The sequence below is a fragment of the Cnephaeus nilssonii genome (assembly GCF_951640355.1).
Source record: "Cnephaeus nilssonii genome assembly, chromosome: 16".
Taxonomy (NCBI): Eukaryota; Metazoa; Chordata; class Mammalia; order Chiroptera; family Vespertilionidae; genus Cnephaeus; species Cnephaeus nilssonii.
Window position 1 is genome coordinate 19,047,875 of NC_137087.1, and position 15,636 is coordinate 19,063,510.

At 44.7% G+C, this 15,636-nt stretch overlaps 1 protein-coding gene across 3 annotated transcripts in view; it reads left to right on the forward strand.

Annotated features, from left to right (window-relative positions):
• Window positions 1–7,006, forward strand: part of MICU1 (mitochondrial calcium uptake 1) — a 179,158-nt gene extending 172,152 nt beyond the window's left edge. The window contains exon 13 of one of the 3 annotated variants that reach the window (XM_079793297.1): window positions 797–7,006. In XM_079793297.1, coding sequence (XP_079649423.1) covers window positions 797–957 — 161 coding nt within the window. In that variant the 3' untranslated portion in view covers window positions 958–7,006. The remainder of the gene's footprint in view (window positions 1–796) is intronic. The other 2 variants (XM_079793295.1, XM_079793296.1) reach the window with 2 other exon arrangements.
• Window positions 7,007–15,636: the final 8,630 nt, after the last annotated feature.

Consider the following 15,636-nt stretch of genomic DNA (forward strand, 5'->3'; position numbering starts at 1 on the left):
CATACTCCAGTTGTGCCCCTCTCTGGTCCCATCCCCATATATTCAGCCAGAAAAATCTCTCCAAATGGAAATCTAATTGCACTCCACTCTCCTGCTTCCAGTTCTTTCCTGGCACTCTACCACCCAGAAGATAAAGTGCAAACCCTTTAATGAAAATACAAGATCCTTGGGGACCTGTCTCCTGCCTGCCTCTTTAGTTTACTTGCCACGCCCCCCACCCTACCCCAGCAATACCTACCAGTAGCTCCATCAGCCTGCTGCTCCCTGCTGTACCTTTGCTGATGCTTCTACCAGTACCTGGAATGCTTTCCATCTCACTCTCCTTTACTTGGCCAATTCCTGTTAGTCTTTTGGGATTCAACTTAAGAATCTCCTCCAGGAAAGCTTTGCTGACCTGTAGTTGTACCACCTCCAGCTTGGGTTAGAGAGCCTCCCTCTGTGCCCCTAGAGCATCCTTTACCCCATTATGGCATTTACCACGCTGTTGAGATCATGTTGGTCTCTGCCACAACCTGTGAGTATTTCAAGGGACAAAGGTTTATTTGTCTTCTTATTCACAACACTTAGCACAGGACCTGACATAGAATATATTCTCATTTAACTTTGGTCACACTAACCTGTCACAGTTGCATGCAGCCAGAAACATCAAGAACAAACCAGTTCATTTCAGGTCAAGAGAATTGAATTGGGCTGTGAGAGAGTACTGGGCTTTACAACTCACATTGTGAACAATGGAATTTTCTGTCTTTGTTCCGAGGCCTCCTCTTACACCTGTTGTGTTTGCCTCTTACTCTAGGCAACGGGGAGCTGAGCAATAAGGAATTTGTTTCCATCATGAAGCAGCGGTTGATGAGAGGCCTGGAGAAGCCCAAAGACATGGGCTTCACCCGCCTGGTGCAGGCCATGTGGAAATGTGCACAGGATACTGCCTGGGACTTCGCTTTGCCCAAACAGTAACCCAAAGCAGCAAGAGGGGGCCACCTCCTTACCCCACTACCCGGCCGCTCAAGCAGAGCCTTGGCACAGGCCTTCCTGCTGCTGCTCCTGGAAGTAGTGCTGCCTTCCTTTGGGAATGACCTCGGGATTCAACCCGTTTCCCCTCTCCATCCTTCCCTGACTCTAGGCTCCGATTCTGCCCAGTGACTCTCCCCATTGCTTCTCAAAAACATGAAGTAGTCCTAAACACTCAGACGTTTGGCACCTTCAACAGCGCTACCCATCCAAGCATAAAGAATGCGGGGACATTCACAGATATCCACCAACCCTGGGAAACACCCAGTTCCTGACTCATTTTTGCTGTGGAATTATATTAACAAGAACATTCCTTGCTTTTTCTCCTGCTGGTGCTTTTAAGCTACAATTGGGGAAAACCTCTGGCAGAAAAGGAAGTCTATGATGAATGATAGTGAGGATGCCTGGGCCGCCCTGAGCTGGCAGGCAGCCGGGGCCAGAGGAAGAGTCTGTGCCCATCCCCAGCTTGGCTCTGAGGCCTGCTCCAGGGAGGGGATGTCACAGTGGGAAGGCAGCAAGATGTGGAATCTAAAGCAGCTGCTTGCTGGCTCTCCCTTCTTTTGCTCTCAGGCTCCGTAAGAAGACTCCACCGCAACTCCGTGTAGCGAGCAGCAGTGATGGAGTTCCTGTTCCCTGCAGGTGCCATTCCCCCTCCAGGACTGTGCCTCTGAAGCTGAGGCCTGCTCAGAACCCTCTGCCCTCCGCACTTTAATTATAACAGTTTGCAACAAACCCTCAAAGGCTGTTGTCTCCTTTATTTTAGGACCCTCTGGGGCCCTTTCATTTCATTTCCCCACTGGGTTTGAGATCCTGCCAGACCTGTGTTCTTCCTACCAGAGTCTGGTTCTTCCTGTTAAAGGCAACTTTAGGCACAAACAAGAGGTGAGGGCATTTGGAGGTCAGTGGTGGTGTCAGTGGTGAAAACGGCACCAGGTATTAGATCTCGGTTCAGCAACCTCGGTACTTGAGTTCTAGCTGAGAAAAAATGCAGAACCAAGACTCAAACTTTTAAGAGAACATTTATTTAGAAAGTCACAGAGGTAGGAGTGAGCCGTAGAAGAATGGGCTCAGGAAACAAGTTACAGAAGCAAAAGAAGGGCCCTAGGAACTTAGAGAGAGGCAAGGAAGACATACATGGAGTGAGGGGTGGGGAAAGGCTCAGGCTCAGGCGTGCTCCACAGACAGTGTCTGCTGTCCTACAGGTTGTCAGGGTGGGGGTTTTAGGGGAGTTCGAGGGGAAGATCTCAATAGACTATTCATCAGCTTTCCAGTGTGTCCTTTCAGGGTCATGGTCTTCACTGATTGGTCAGCATCAGGGCAGGGGTTAATCAATACAGCTGGTCCTGACGTCAGCCATGGTTTGTCTGGTTTTGCTGCTTTTCTGGGCCTGGAACTGAAACACAACTGAGGCCTGGATATACTTGATGCGGGTCAGAACCTCATTGTCTTGAGGGCTTCATGCTTAAGGGCTATTCTCCAGCCCCCTTGTTCATCCCCCCTCTAAGGAGGTCTAACTCATATGACCAGCAATATGCTAGGGGAGGAAAGGTTACTGTGGGGGTGAAGTCCTTATTTTCCCAGTTTTGCCCATTCCACCCTGGTGACCTTCTGTACCTGGCCTATCGTCCTTGCTCTGTTTGTCTAACTGCCTACCACAGTGGCATTGTTCCAGCATAGTGTGGACAGCTTTTCATCCTGGGCAAATGTACAGAGTCTTTGATTACTCATACCCCACAATAAGGAACTAACATGGGGTGGTGGAGTATATGAGAAATCCTCTGGTACGACCAAAGTTGTAAGAACCATAGCAACCAGTGTTTTATATGGACTCAACTCTGCCACTGACTCAGTGTGGCCTTGAGGAAGCAAGTAATTTTCCATCTGTTTCCTCCACTGTGAAAAGACAGATAGGGGTGAACTCGATGGGCTCTGAGGTTTCTTCCAGGTCTAAAAGCCTCTCCTTCAGTTCTCCTCCAGAATTCCTGCCGTTTTCAGAACCTCCAGCTAGTGCCTCCTGGCATGACAGTGTTTCAAGTCCAATGTCACAGAACCACCACACCAAGGCCTGGAAGTTGCTAGGGAGTGCTTACCAGGCCGAAAAGAGCCTGGGTCTTCGCCAGTGGCTCCACAAGGGTAGTCCCAACCCAAGCATTTTCTCCAGAGTAATTTAACAACCTCAGTCTAATCCTTTCTGGGAGCAGATTAATTTCTCTCTCCAAGGAGTTTGCCACTCATCTACTTCATCTATCTTCCACTCTTTTCTTTCCTGGGGTACGTATTCCTGATACCCACATGTAGCCTTTGCCTTGCTCATTGCCCAGGGCTGAGGCATCAGCAAAATGTGAGCTTTTCTTAAAACTGTCCCAGAATCCCAAATCACTCTTTTCCCAGGTTCTTGTTGTTCCAGCCTGGAAGAAAAGTTCAATGCACACACTTCCTGGGACATTCATTCCCCTACAAGAAGAGATCTGCTGATTGGCCTGGTTCACTGAAGCTGAAAGCCAGAGCATAGCAGGTGAGGATAAGGAGCTCACCTGTAACATCTTGAAACCCCGGTCGAAGGCACCTACCTCAGGTACATGGAATTCCAGCTGAACTCCATTAGCTGCTAGCAGTGCCTGAGGAAGCAGAGGAGGTCCAGGTGCTCAAGGAGACAGCGGCCACACTTGGGCACAAGAGGGTAAATGTGCAGGTGAGTCACCCAGAAGGGGCCAGGGTTCCCAGGAAGTCCTTGGGCAAGGTGGCATGAACAGGCTGAGAGGATTTTAGGCAGAGTTTGGGGGTAGGCTAGATGCATTTGGAAATACAAAAGGCTGATTTGTGCTTCTCTTTTTATTCAAATTGTTTCTTCCACCTAGACAGAATAACTCTCCCCTCCTCCAAGACAGCTCAAACTGCCCCCTCCTTAAGAAACCGTCCTTCATCCTCTTCCAGACAAGACTGGTAGCCTCTCCTTTGCCTCCCAAGGATCACTTGCCCACCCACAGCAACACTGCTGCAATTCAATGTCATTCTTGTGAGACTGGCACCACAAAGTTCAGACCCAGAGCGGTAACATGATCAAACAAACAGCCTCAAAGCTAATTTAAAAATAGCTCTCGGACGATGTTAACGTGATATTAGCAGTGCCTCAATAAGTTCCTCCCACACACCCACAGCCATTCTCTACTGTTGTTGTTCTCTACTTCTTTAAAAACAAAAATAACTTTCTCCAGTTCTAGCCTTTAGGCTTCGGGAGGGAACTCAGAGGGGACCCAGGCTACCTCCTTGACCTGGAACTCAGCATCATCCACAAGGACACACGGGAAGACTATGGAGAGTTACTAAAAACATGCATGCTCTTAAAAAAATAATTTTAATAGGTTTCATTGCCCACCTAGTTTTTGGCTCTAGTTGGAACATATGCACTTGAACCAAATTAGAATCTAAGACAAAGGAGAAGTCTAGGCAATGGCTGCTTCCAGACAGGCAAGAAGGAACAGCAGCCCGGAAGCCAAGAACCAGATCCCCACCAGAGCATCCTCTCCAAGCGGCTCAGAAAAGGGAGGGAGCAGAGACAGTGTTCAGCTTTCAGGCTTCAGTTGCCACCTACTGGCAAGAAGGCTTAGTGCAGGGACTCACAGCTTAGTGCAGCCTAGCCCCAGCTCTGCACCTGAGAATGGCCTCCCAGGGGCCTGGTGGCATGATGAACCATAATTGTGAAGAGAGACTCTATAGGTATCATTAATACTGAGGTGAAGAAAGGAGGGATGCCTCATATTGTTCTTGGTGACTCTAGAAAAGGAGTTACTCAATTCTACATCTTTACTAGGCACTCAGCAAGGTCTTCAGGGAATTTGCATTCTAGTGAGGGAAACTGAGAAAAGAAGCAATAAGGTTAAGTACAGGCTGCTATGAGATCACATGGAGAAGCAGAAGGGCCACGTAATCCAAATTTAGGAATTCAATCAGATTTGTCGGGCTTGCAGAGGAAATTACTTCTTTTAATATAAAAACAAAAGAGAGACCTGAGCGTTGAGCAGGAGTTAACCACTCGGGAGAAGGAGTGTCCAGGCAGAGGGTAATGACTGTACAAAGAACAAAGGCCAAAAAGCATGTTTCTGGGAATGAAAATTCTAGGGAGTGTTCAGTTTAATTGGGGTGATTTTGGAACCCAAGAACTAAGTTGGCATTTCTGTTATTTAACAAACTTGTCTGGAATACAGTGTTGGTTTGACTCAGTCCAGAGGTTATTCTGCCCAGTTCTAACATTCCAAAGGTTTGAGGAGTAAGACATGCAAGGCAGTTCCTCTGGTGATTGCTCCAATTTTATTTTTATGTGGTTCTGTTTATATCATTTTTCACACCTTTTTAAGCTTTATAAGTGGGGTTTTCCTATAGTTACTTATTTACATAGGGTTTCTGTTATGTATTGAACAAGAGTATTACAACGTCTGGTGGTAATAAATCTCTGTTAAGCTATGTTTCCAGAGTGATGTTCTGATCATGCATAGGTCAGCCTTTTCCTTTGGTCACTAATGGACAAGGAGAAAGTAGACATTTTCACAGGTAGGACTAACAAACTATCAGTGAAAATATAAACTTATAGGTTCTAGATCGTTTTGGCTGGTCTCTTGAACATGCAAGTCAATTATTGCAAAAGAGTACCCAAAATCAACAAACAACAAGTGCTGGCGAGGATGTGGAGAAAAAGGAACCCTCCTGCACTGCTGGTGGGAATGCAGACTGGTGCAGCCACTGTGGAGAACAGTATGGAGTTTCCTCAAAAAGTTAAAAATGGAACTCCCATTTGACCCAGTAATCCCATTCCTAGGACTATATCCCAAGACACCAGAAATACCAATCAGAAAGGACATATGCACCCCTATGTTCATAGCAGCGCAATTTACAATAGCTATGATTTGGAAACAGCCTAAGTGCTCATCAGCAGGTGAGTGGATTAAAAAACTGTGGTACATCTACACAATGGAATATTATGCCGCTGTAAAAAAGAAGGAACTTTTAACAATTGCAACAACATGGATGGAACTGGAGAACATTATGCTAAGCGAAATAAGCCAGTCAGAAAAAGATAAATATCACATGTGGGATATAATGATCAACATAATTTGATGAACAAGAATAGATCAATCTAGGAGAGAAACCAAGATGGCGGCATAGTTAAACACCTAAACTGCAGCCTCGCACAACAATTTCAAAAATAAGAGAAAACCACAAGGAAAATCAGAGGAGCTGTAAAAGCCTGAGGTACGGAGACAAGGGTGCGTGTGCTTGCGGAGAGGACGAAGCCAGAGAGGACGGGGCGGCTGAGTGCCTGGCTGCTGTTCTCTAGCGGGAAGGAGATAAAAGCTTCAGACTGCATTGAACCCCAGCTCCGACTGCACTGAACCCCAGTTCCAGGCGAGACCCTGGGGACCCAGGCTCATACTGGGGGAATCTGGGCTGTAAGGCGGAAACTCAGGGGAGCGGCGAAAGGCAGCGCTCCGGAGGCGCACACGTGAATGTGCGCAGAGGACGGACTATTGACTGTGCCGCTGAATTGCCCTAGCAGGAAGGAGACAAAAGCTCCGGACTGCGCTGAACCCCAGTTCCGGGTGAGAATCTGGGAATCCAGATTCATTGGGGGAGAAACTAGACTGCTTGGCAGCGGGCGAAACTCCAGGGCGCCTTTCTCTCAGAGGTGCTTGCAGTGAGTACTGAGGGACACTGAGACCCAGGAACCTCATAGGGTGGGGCTGACGGGAAGCCAAGGCTGTTGGCTCCACCCTGAAACTCCGCCCCATCCAAGCTGAGCACAGAGGCTTTTACAATTTTGCAAGTCTAGTCGAATAAGGCTGTCTCCCTGCGTAGACACAGCTGATCCTCACAGCCAATTGGCCTGGAAGTCAACTCCTCCCACTGATACCAACAACAATAAAGACTTAACTACAACAAGGCTGTACACACAGTTCACAAAGGGGTGCACCAAGAGTGTCCACCTCAGGTAACTGGGGAGGCCGAGCCACTGGCCCATATAGGACAACTAGCACACAAAGCTACTCTACCAACTCAGGGAAGCAGCGAAAATGCAGAGACAAAGAAACAGATAAAAAACAGATAAGAAATGGAGGGAAACAAATGACTGGAGATAGAGTTCAAAACCACGGTTATAAGGTTTTTCAAGAATTTCCTAGAAAAGGCTGATAAATTTAGCGAGACCCTCGAGGATATGAGAGAGACCCTCGAGGATATGGAAAAGGACCAACTAGAAATTAAGCATACACTGACTGAAATAAAAAATATTATACAGAGATGTAACAGCAGACTAGAGGATCACAAGAATCAAGTCAAAGATATGAAATACAAAGAAGCAAATAACACTCAACTGGGAAAGCAAAAAGAATCCAAAAATATAAAGATAGTGTAAGGAGCCTCTGGGACAACTTCAAGCGTACCAACATCAGAATTATGGGGGTGCCAGAAGAAGAGAGAGAGCAAGATACTGAAAACCTATTTGAAGAAATAATGACCGAAAACTTCCTCCACCTGGTGAAAGAAATAGACTTACAAGTCCAGGAAGCACACAGAACCCCAAACAAAAGGAATCCAAAGAGGACCACACCAAGACACATCATAATTAAAATGCCAAGGGCAAAAGACAAAGAGAAAATATTAAAAGCAGCAAGAGAAAAATAGGTAGTTACCTACAACGGAGCACCCATACAACTGTCAGCAGATTTCTCAACAGAAACTATGCAGGCCAGATGGGAGTGGCAAGAAATATTCAAAGTGATGAATAATAGCAAGAACCTACAACCAAGATTACTCTACCCAGCAAAGCTATCATTCAGAATTGAAGGGCAGATAAAGAGCTACACAGATAAGAAAAAGCTAAAGGAGTTCATCACCACCAAACCAATATTATATGAAGTGCTGAAAGATATTCTCTAAGAAGAGGAAGAAGAAGAAAAAGGTAAAGATAAAAATTATGAACAACAAATACATATCTATCAACAAGTGAATCTAAAAATCAAGTGAATAAAAAATCTGATGAACAGAATAAACTGGTGAATATAATAGAATCAGGGGCATAGAAAGGGAGTGGACTGACAACTCTCAGGGGTAAAGGGGGGTGGGGGGTGCGGGAAGAGACTCGACAAAAATCGTACACCTATGGATGAGGACAGTCGCGGGGAGGTAAGGGAAGAGGGTGGGATGGGAACCAGGTGGACGGGAGCTATGGGGGGAAAAAGAGGAACAACTGTAATAATCTGAACAATAAAGATTTATTAAATTTAAAAAAAAGAATAGATCAATCTAGAGACAAATGGTGGGGGGCGGTGGTTAGAGAGCAACCAAAGGACTTGTATGCATGCATATTAACATAACCAATGGACAAAGACACTGGGACAGTAGGGGCTTGCCTGGGGTGGGAATGGCTGGGGGGGAGGGGTCAATTGGGGAAAAGGAGACATGTGTAAAACTTTAGACAATAAAAAAAAGCAAAAAAACCTTTTACAAGTACTATATACATTTTTTTTTACTATTTAATCATTTTTATTTTATAAAACACCATTTGTATAACACATTATTGTGTTAACTTAATGGCATTCACAAGTATATAATAAAGTAATAAACTAGAATACTAAAAAAAAAAAAAAAAAAAAAAAGAGTACCCAAATTCCATTTGCATTGTGATTTCAAGAGTAGAGGGAGCCTTACAGGGAGAGAAGAGCAGATGTGAGAAAAAGATAAATTTCTGGTGTTTAAATTCTTTTCTCTTTGGTCTTCAGTGCCTTTCTGAAGGCTACACCTGTCCTTAGGATCCAAAAGTACCCTCACTGGAAAACTGTAGTTTCAAAAGCTGTATATTTATGTAAATAAACTTATTCATTTATTTATTGTCTTTTTGTTTTTAGAATGTAAAATTTAATGTTGAATCGAAATAGATTAAATATAAAGAAGAGACTATATGTATGATCCATGCATCTATGCAAGGAATGTGTTTTATTAATAAAACCAGCATTGGCTACATCATGTGCTACCTTAATAATTACATACTTTAAAAATCAAGATATACTCAGCCCTGGATGGTATGCTCAGTGGTTAGAACGTTGCCTGAGCACCAAAGGGTCATGGATTTGATTCCTGGTCAAGAGCCCATACCTGGGTTGCAGTTTAATCCCACCCCAGTCAGGGCCAATATTTCACATTAATGTTTCTCTCTCTCTCTCCTTCTCCTCCCATTCCCTCCCTACCTCCCTTCCACTCTAAAAATCAATGGAAAAAATATCCTCGGGTGAGGATTAATAAAACAAACCCCAAAAAATCAAGATATACTCAACTATTACTATATTAAAATATTATCTCAATAAACATAAAAAGAATTAAGATGGTAGTCATTCACAAGAAAAAAGATAAAAAATACATATGAACATTTTAAACATACTTAAAACTCACAGGTTAGAAAAAAATCATGATGGAAATTTTAAAATGTTTAGAGCTGAATATAGTAATGAAAATACTAGATATTAAAACTTGTGGGACACAAATAAAGGGAAACCTATAAATTTATTAACAAGTTCCATACTTATTTACAGAAGATGGGCTGACAATTAATAAGCTAAGCATCTGCCTCAAGAAGTTGGAAAAAGAACAACAGATTAAAACCAAAAAAAAAAAAAAAAAGAGCAAAAATAAGTAATATAAAATTTTAAATGCACATAACTAGATACAAAAGCAGTTTTAAAATAATATTGGCAACAACTTATACCAATAAATTTGAAATAGTTTCCTAGAAAATATAATTTGCCAAACAGACACAGGAAAAAATAAAAAATCTGAATAGACTATAACTATAATAAATTGAATCAGTGTTTAAAATCTACTTACACGAAAAGTATACCAAACCTAGATGGCTTGATCTGAAGGAAAAAAAAAAGTTCCTGTAAGCCCCAATAAAGAGTTTGGATTTTTATCTTAATGGTAATTAGAAGCCACTAAAAGGTTTTAAGCAGGAAGGTGACATAATTGCATTTTGGAATGAAGACTTGGCCTGCAGTGAAGTGGGATCAAGGTTGGAGACTGCTATAATAATTAGTTAAGAGATGCTAGAAGCCTGGGTCAGGAATGGCTGCAGAGTTGGAGAGTCAGTAACAGATTTGGGAAATGTTTAGGTCAGGCTTAGGGGTAGGGATGGGGGCATATAAATGGAAGGGTGATAAGGGACTGGGAATAATGAAGGATGAAACCCTGATTTCTGTGTAGGTATCTGGGTGCGTGGTAGTACTCTTAGTGGATTGGCAAGCTGAGTGAACCATGTTTGGGTGGAGGAGGAGGAGGCCATTTTTTAACATGTTGAGTTGCCTGAGAGACCTCCTGGTGGAACCATCTAGTAGGTAGATATAAGAATCTGGACCCAGGAAGCGGGTTTAGGGTGAAGATATAGTTTGGAAATTTCCTGAAAACCTGGGTTCTCCAATTTCAAGGCCAACTAACCATGACACATAAAGTCTGAGTCAGTTTCCCAACTGTAAAATACCAGCTCCATCTCTTCCCCAAGGGAAGCCGAGAACAGAGACCATCAAAGTGAAAGGACTTTGAATCAAAGAACCTGTACGTGGTGGGATCTCTGTGAGACAGACAAATTTGGTAGGAAGAGCTGCAAGAACCTGTGCCCTTATCTCTCCAGTCTCTCGCCTCTGGCCTCCCTAGGTGTCGAGAGGCCCTTCTCTAGGGAGAACAAGAGAGCAAAGGACTAAAATGAAGACTCAGAGATGCTATGGGGAAATATTCATGTGTTCATTCAATAAATCATTTATTGAAGCTCAAATTGAAAACTGAATTACCTATCATTCATTCACACTCTTGGGTGAATTTTCATCTTCATTGTGAGATTTGGGTGTGTTTTTTAATAGGTAAACATTCACATTGGTTCCAAAATCAAGCTTACATAAAAAGGCATACATCGGAAAGCCTCCCAACCATTCCCAAGGCTGCATAGTATTCCGTTGTTGAACATAGTTTCATCAATAAGGGTAGTTTCTTCAGGGAGATTTTGGAGGCTGGAGCTCTTTAAAAGGAAGGCCTTGGTGTGTTGGAAGCCTCCCATTGCCTTCACTAGCAGAGAGGTGTGGGCAAGGAACCTGGAAGGCTGGTCAACCTTGAAGCTCTGAAAGGTCAGAGCCAACCACCCACTGTTTAGTTGAGACAATGGCAGCTAAAGCAACTTCCACCTTCTAGTTTTATGTAAATTCTTGCTGATTGGCTATTATTGGAATTGCCTGCCTAAAGGCTATGGGTGTATCCCATAGTCTTAATAAAAGGGATAGCAAGGCCAGAGCGGGGTGGAGTCCTTCCCCTGAGTTGGGCTCCGGCCTGGCCCCCAATATTTCCAAATTAATATTTTCTAGTCTCTTTCATTTGCGTGCGGCCTCCTCCAGAGCCCGAACCCTGAACCTGAACCCTGAACCACGTGGGACGTGAAAGGGGTTCACTACATTGGTGGGTCACATTTGGAGGCAACAAGGGACCCTGGGGAGCCAGGGAGCAAAAGACAAGTGGTGGGGGAGACGCCCTTGTCTTGGAGATTCTTCCAAGCTTTAGAAAGGAATTTACCCCTTGGGCTAGCCCAGGGAAACTCCTGATAGTGTTTGGGGAGAAACCTGTCTCTGGGATTCATTTAACAAATATGTACTGAGCCCATATTAGGTATCAGGGCCTGTGCTCAGGCCACAGGGAACATGAAGGCAAGATCTCCACTTGCCTTCACTGTGCAGGGCAGCGAAGATGGGTGTCCGTGGGGAGCCAGGCTTAAGTGCTAGGGGGAAATCAAAGCTGGGAGAGCTCATGGAGGATGAGGCCCTTTCTCAGACTCAGGCCCTGACCCAGATGTCAAATCCCCGGAGCTTTTATAGTCCTACTGGCACAACCAGCACCCCTCTTCTGAGCCTCCTCTGGTTACACACAATCCCACTGTAGTACTCACCACACTGTCCTCTAATCCTCTCAATGTCTCTCCCTTACTAGACTGTGAGCTCCCTGATGTCAGGATCTGTCCTTTGTGGTGCATCGCTGAATCCCTAAAGCTCTGCACAGGGCCTGGCTTTCAGGACAGACTATTGAATGGATTCTACCTCATCACAGGGAAAATAAGAGTTCAAGCTGAGTCCTAGCTGGCTAGGCTCAGTGGATAGAGCAGCAGTCTTCGGACTGAAGGGTCCCAGGTTTGATTCCGACCTAGGGCACATGCCTGGGTTGCGGGCTCGATCCCCAGTAGGGGGCACTGGGGACATTCAGGAGGCAGCCAGCCAATCAATGATTCTTTCTCATCACTGATATTTCTCTCTCTTTCTCCCTTTCTCTCTGAAATCAATAAAGAAATATTTTTTTTTAAAAAGCTGAGCCCTGAAGAACAAGTTCGACTTGGACAGATGGAAAAGATCATTAAGGAGGGCAGGCAGACAGACAGGGGTGGGTGAAATGTCTTAGTAGAGATGGGGAAGGAACTCCAGCAGATTAAAGCATGTCGAGGTCAGACTGAATTCTCGGTGTCTCCAGAAGAGAGAAACCTGGAGGCTAGTGGTCACCTAATACAAGAGTGGTTGCAGCTGTAGGAGCAAAATGAGGAGATGCTGTTTCATTTGAAGATTCATTTTCCCAGTGACTTCTCCTGGGTACCTGTGGGGGCAATTAAGGATTTTGTCTCTTTTTGAGCCTCATCCTCCCACCATGACTCCAGCTAGTCAAATTAGAAGTTTCCAACTTTTTCCTTAGATTAAAATCATGACATCTCGCCTGGCCAGGTGGCTCAGTTGGTTGGAGTGTTGTCCTGTACACCAAAAGGTTGTGGATTTTATTCTGGCCAGGGCACATACCTAGGTTGCAGGTTCAATGCCTGGTCAGGTCAGGGCATGTATGGGATGTCTGTCTGTCTCTCTCTTTTTTCTCTCCCACTTCTTCTCTCTCTAAAATTAATACACCTTGCATGAGGATAAAAAAAAAAAAAGTAGGGAATGATAAATTGAGGTTGGTCAGACCAGCTTTATAATCCCTTCCAAAACAACAAAGCCTTCTGAATTGAAATAGTTCTGAGACCCAGCTCAGCAGCCGAGGGGATGGAAGGAAAAAATAGGCATAAAGAAGTCCTACCACACACACACTCACTCAAGATTTAATTAAGACTTTGTCATTTACATGCATTGAGGGAAATGAAAGGAGGCTCTCCAGCCAGTAGCTGGGCAATCACAGTCCAATTCCTTAACACAACGAAATTACAGGCCTTCTTTACATGAGTGCCTTCTTCACAAAGCAAAGTACCTGTAGTCAGCCAGGGAAGAGGGACCTCATAATAGTCAGAAAATGGAAGAGGTGACCTCATGATACTTAGCAGTGTGGACAAAAAGGGGTCACTGTAATAAATCTATCTGAAGAAACCTCTCAGAGGGATCTGATCATAAATTCCTAACGAAGCAGGTCATGATGGGTAGTCACACCTCAGGCCTCAAACTTCCATAATAAAAAATGTTATTTGCTTTAAGAAAGCCCTGTCCATTGTTTTGTGTACCTAGGTTTACACACTTTTAAAATACCTCTTTTTGCCCAGCCGGCATGGCTCAGTGGTTGAGCATTGGCCAGGGAACCAGGAGGTCATGGTTTGATTCCCAGTCAGGGCACATGCCCAGGTTGTGGGCTTGATCCCCAGTGTGGGGCATGTAGGAGGCAACCAATCAATGATGCTCTCTCATTATTGATGTTTCTATCTCTCCCTCCCCCTTCCTCTCTGAAATCAATAAATATCCTATATAATAAAGCGGTAATATGCAAATTGACCCTCACACCCTCACAAGATGGCTGCTTATGACCAGGTCGGCAAGGGGGTTAGTGAGGGACGACCAAACGACTGAACAAGCAGGCTGCATGGGGTGACCAGGCCGGCAGGGGAGTTAGTAAGGAATGGCCAAACAACTAAACAAGCAGACTGCATGGGGTGACACGGCCAGCAGGGGGTCCGTGAGGGGTGACCAGGCCAGCAGGGGAGGGTCATGAGGGGCGACCAGGACAGCAGGGGGGCACTTGGGGGCAACGAGGCCAGCCGGGGGGCAGTAAAGGGTGACCAGGCCGGTGGGGGGGGGGGGTAGTTAGGAGCGACCAGGCTGGCAGTGGGGGCAGTTAGGTGATCAGGCCGGCAGGGGGTGGCAGTTAGGGGAAACGAGGCAGGCAGGCAGGCGAGCAATTAGGAGCCAGCGGTCCAGGATTGTGAGAGGAATATCCAACTGCTGGTTTAGGCCCGATCCCCAGCAGTCAGACATCTCCCAAGGGGTCCCAGACTGGAGAGGGCACAGGCTGGGCTGAGGGCACCCACCCACCCCCCAGTGCACGAATTTCGTGCACTGGGCCTCTAGTATATAAAATAAATAAATAAATAAAAATAAAAATACCTCTTTTTCAGCAACCCATCAATGTTTCTCTCTCTTCTTCCCTCTCTAAAATAAAAAGAAATAAAATGCCTTTTTCAGACCTCTAGGAAGTTAACCACCCTCAAGAAAGCATAGAATCTTAACTATACTGTAATCCAATTCCTGCTTGCTTTCTCCCACTGTCATATAATATTCCTTACGTTCAAATGCATAAAAGAAACTGCAAAGCTATCATTCTCCAGAGCATTTGAGATTTTGTTTCTTGGCAATGTTACCAGTTTATCTCAAATAACCTCTTATAAAAACCCTCTATAGCCCTAGCAGGTTTGGCTCAGTGGACAGAGTGTCCGCCTGGGGACTGATGGGTCCTGGGTTCGATTCTGGTCAAGGGCACATGCCTAGGTTGCAGACTGGATCCCCAGTAGAGGGCGTGCAGGAAGCAGCTGATCAGTGATTCTCATCATTGATGTTTCTCTCTCTCTCTCTCTCCCTCTCCCTTTAACTCTGAAATCAATTAAAAAATATTTTTAAAAATTCTCTACAGTTTTGGACATTTCTTACATCAACAGCAAGAAAAAGAAAAATGAACGTTGCAATCCTAAGTCAACAAACTTCAGAGAGGCTGAAATGAACCCCAGTGATTATTCATTAAGGACCTATCAAGTTTTGCAAAGTTTAACTTTCTCTAAGTGTAAGGCTCTCTTGGTAAAGGGGGCAGATTTCTTCACCACCAGGATACTGTATTGGGCCAGCTTGGAGTCGTGAGTTTGCATTGGGAAGGGAATAGAAAGGAAGGCTGGATGTAAAGAAATGTCTAAGGAATAGCATGTGTAGCCAAGGAGGCCATGGCCTTGCTTCTTATTACACTGAGAAAATAAAAATTACCTGAAAAGAATTTCCTCATGTTCCCACTTCCAAACTTACCAGCTGGCCTGTACGTACCTAACCCACACACTCTACCCTCCTGAAAAATCAATGAGTTATTTATGAAGCTATCTAAGATCAACCCCTCACTTATCCCCTGGATCCCACCTCTCTGTCTACTCCTGTAATGGTCTCCTTTCTTTTCTGCATTACCAAAATTTCTTTCCCACTCAAATAATTCCTATTACAGAGTACTATAATATATCTCACTTAAAAAAAAAAACTTTCCCACATTCCTCTCCACTACCAATCCATTTCTCCCTCACTCTCTTGAATCCATTCCCATAGGGTTTTTTAATAGTGG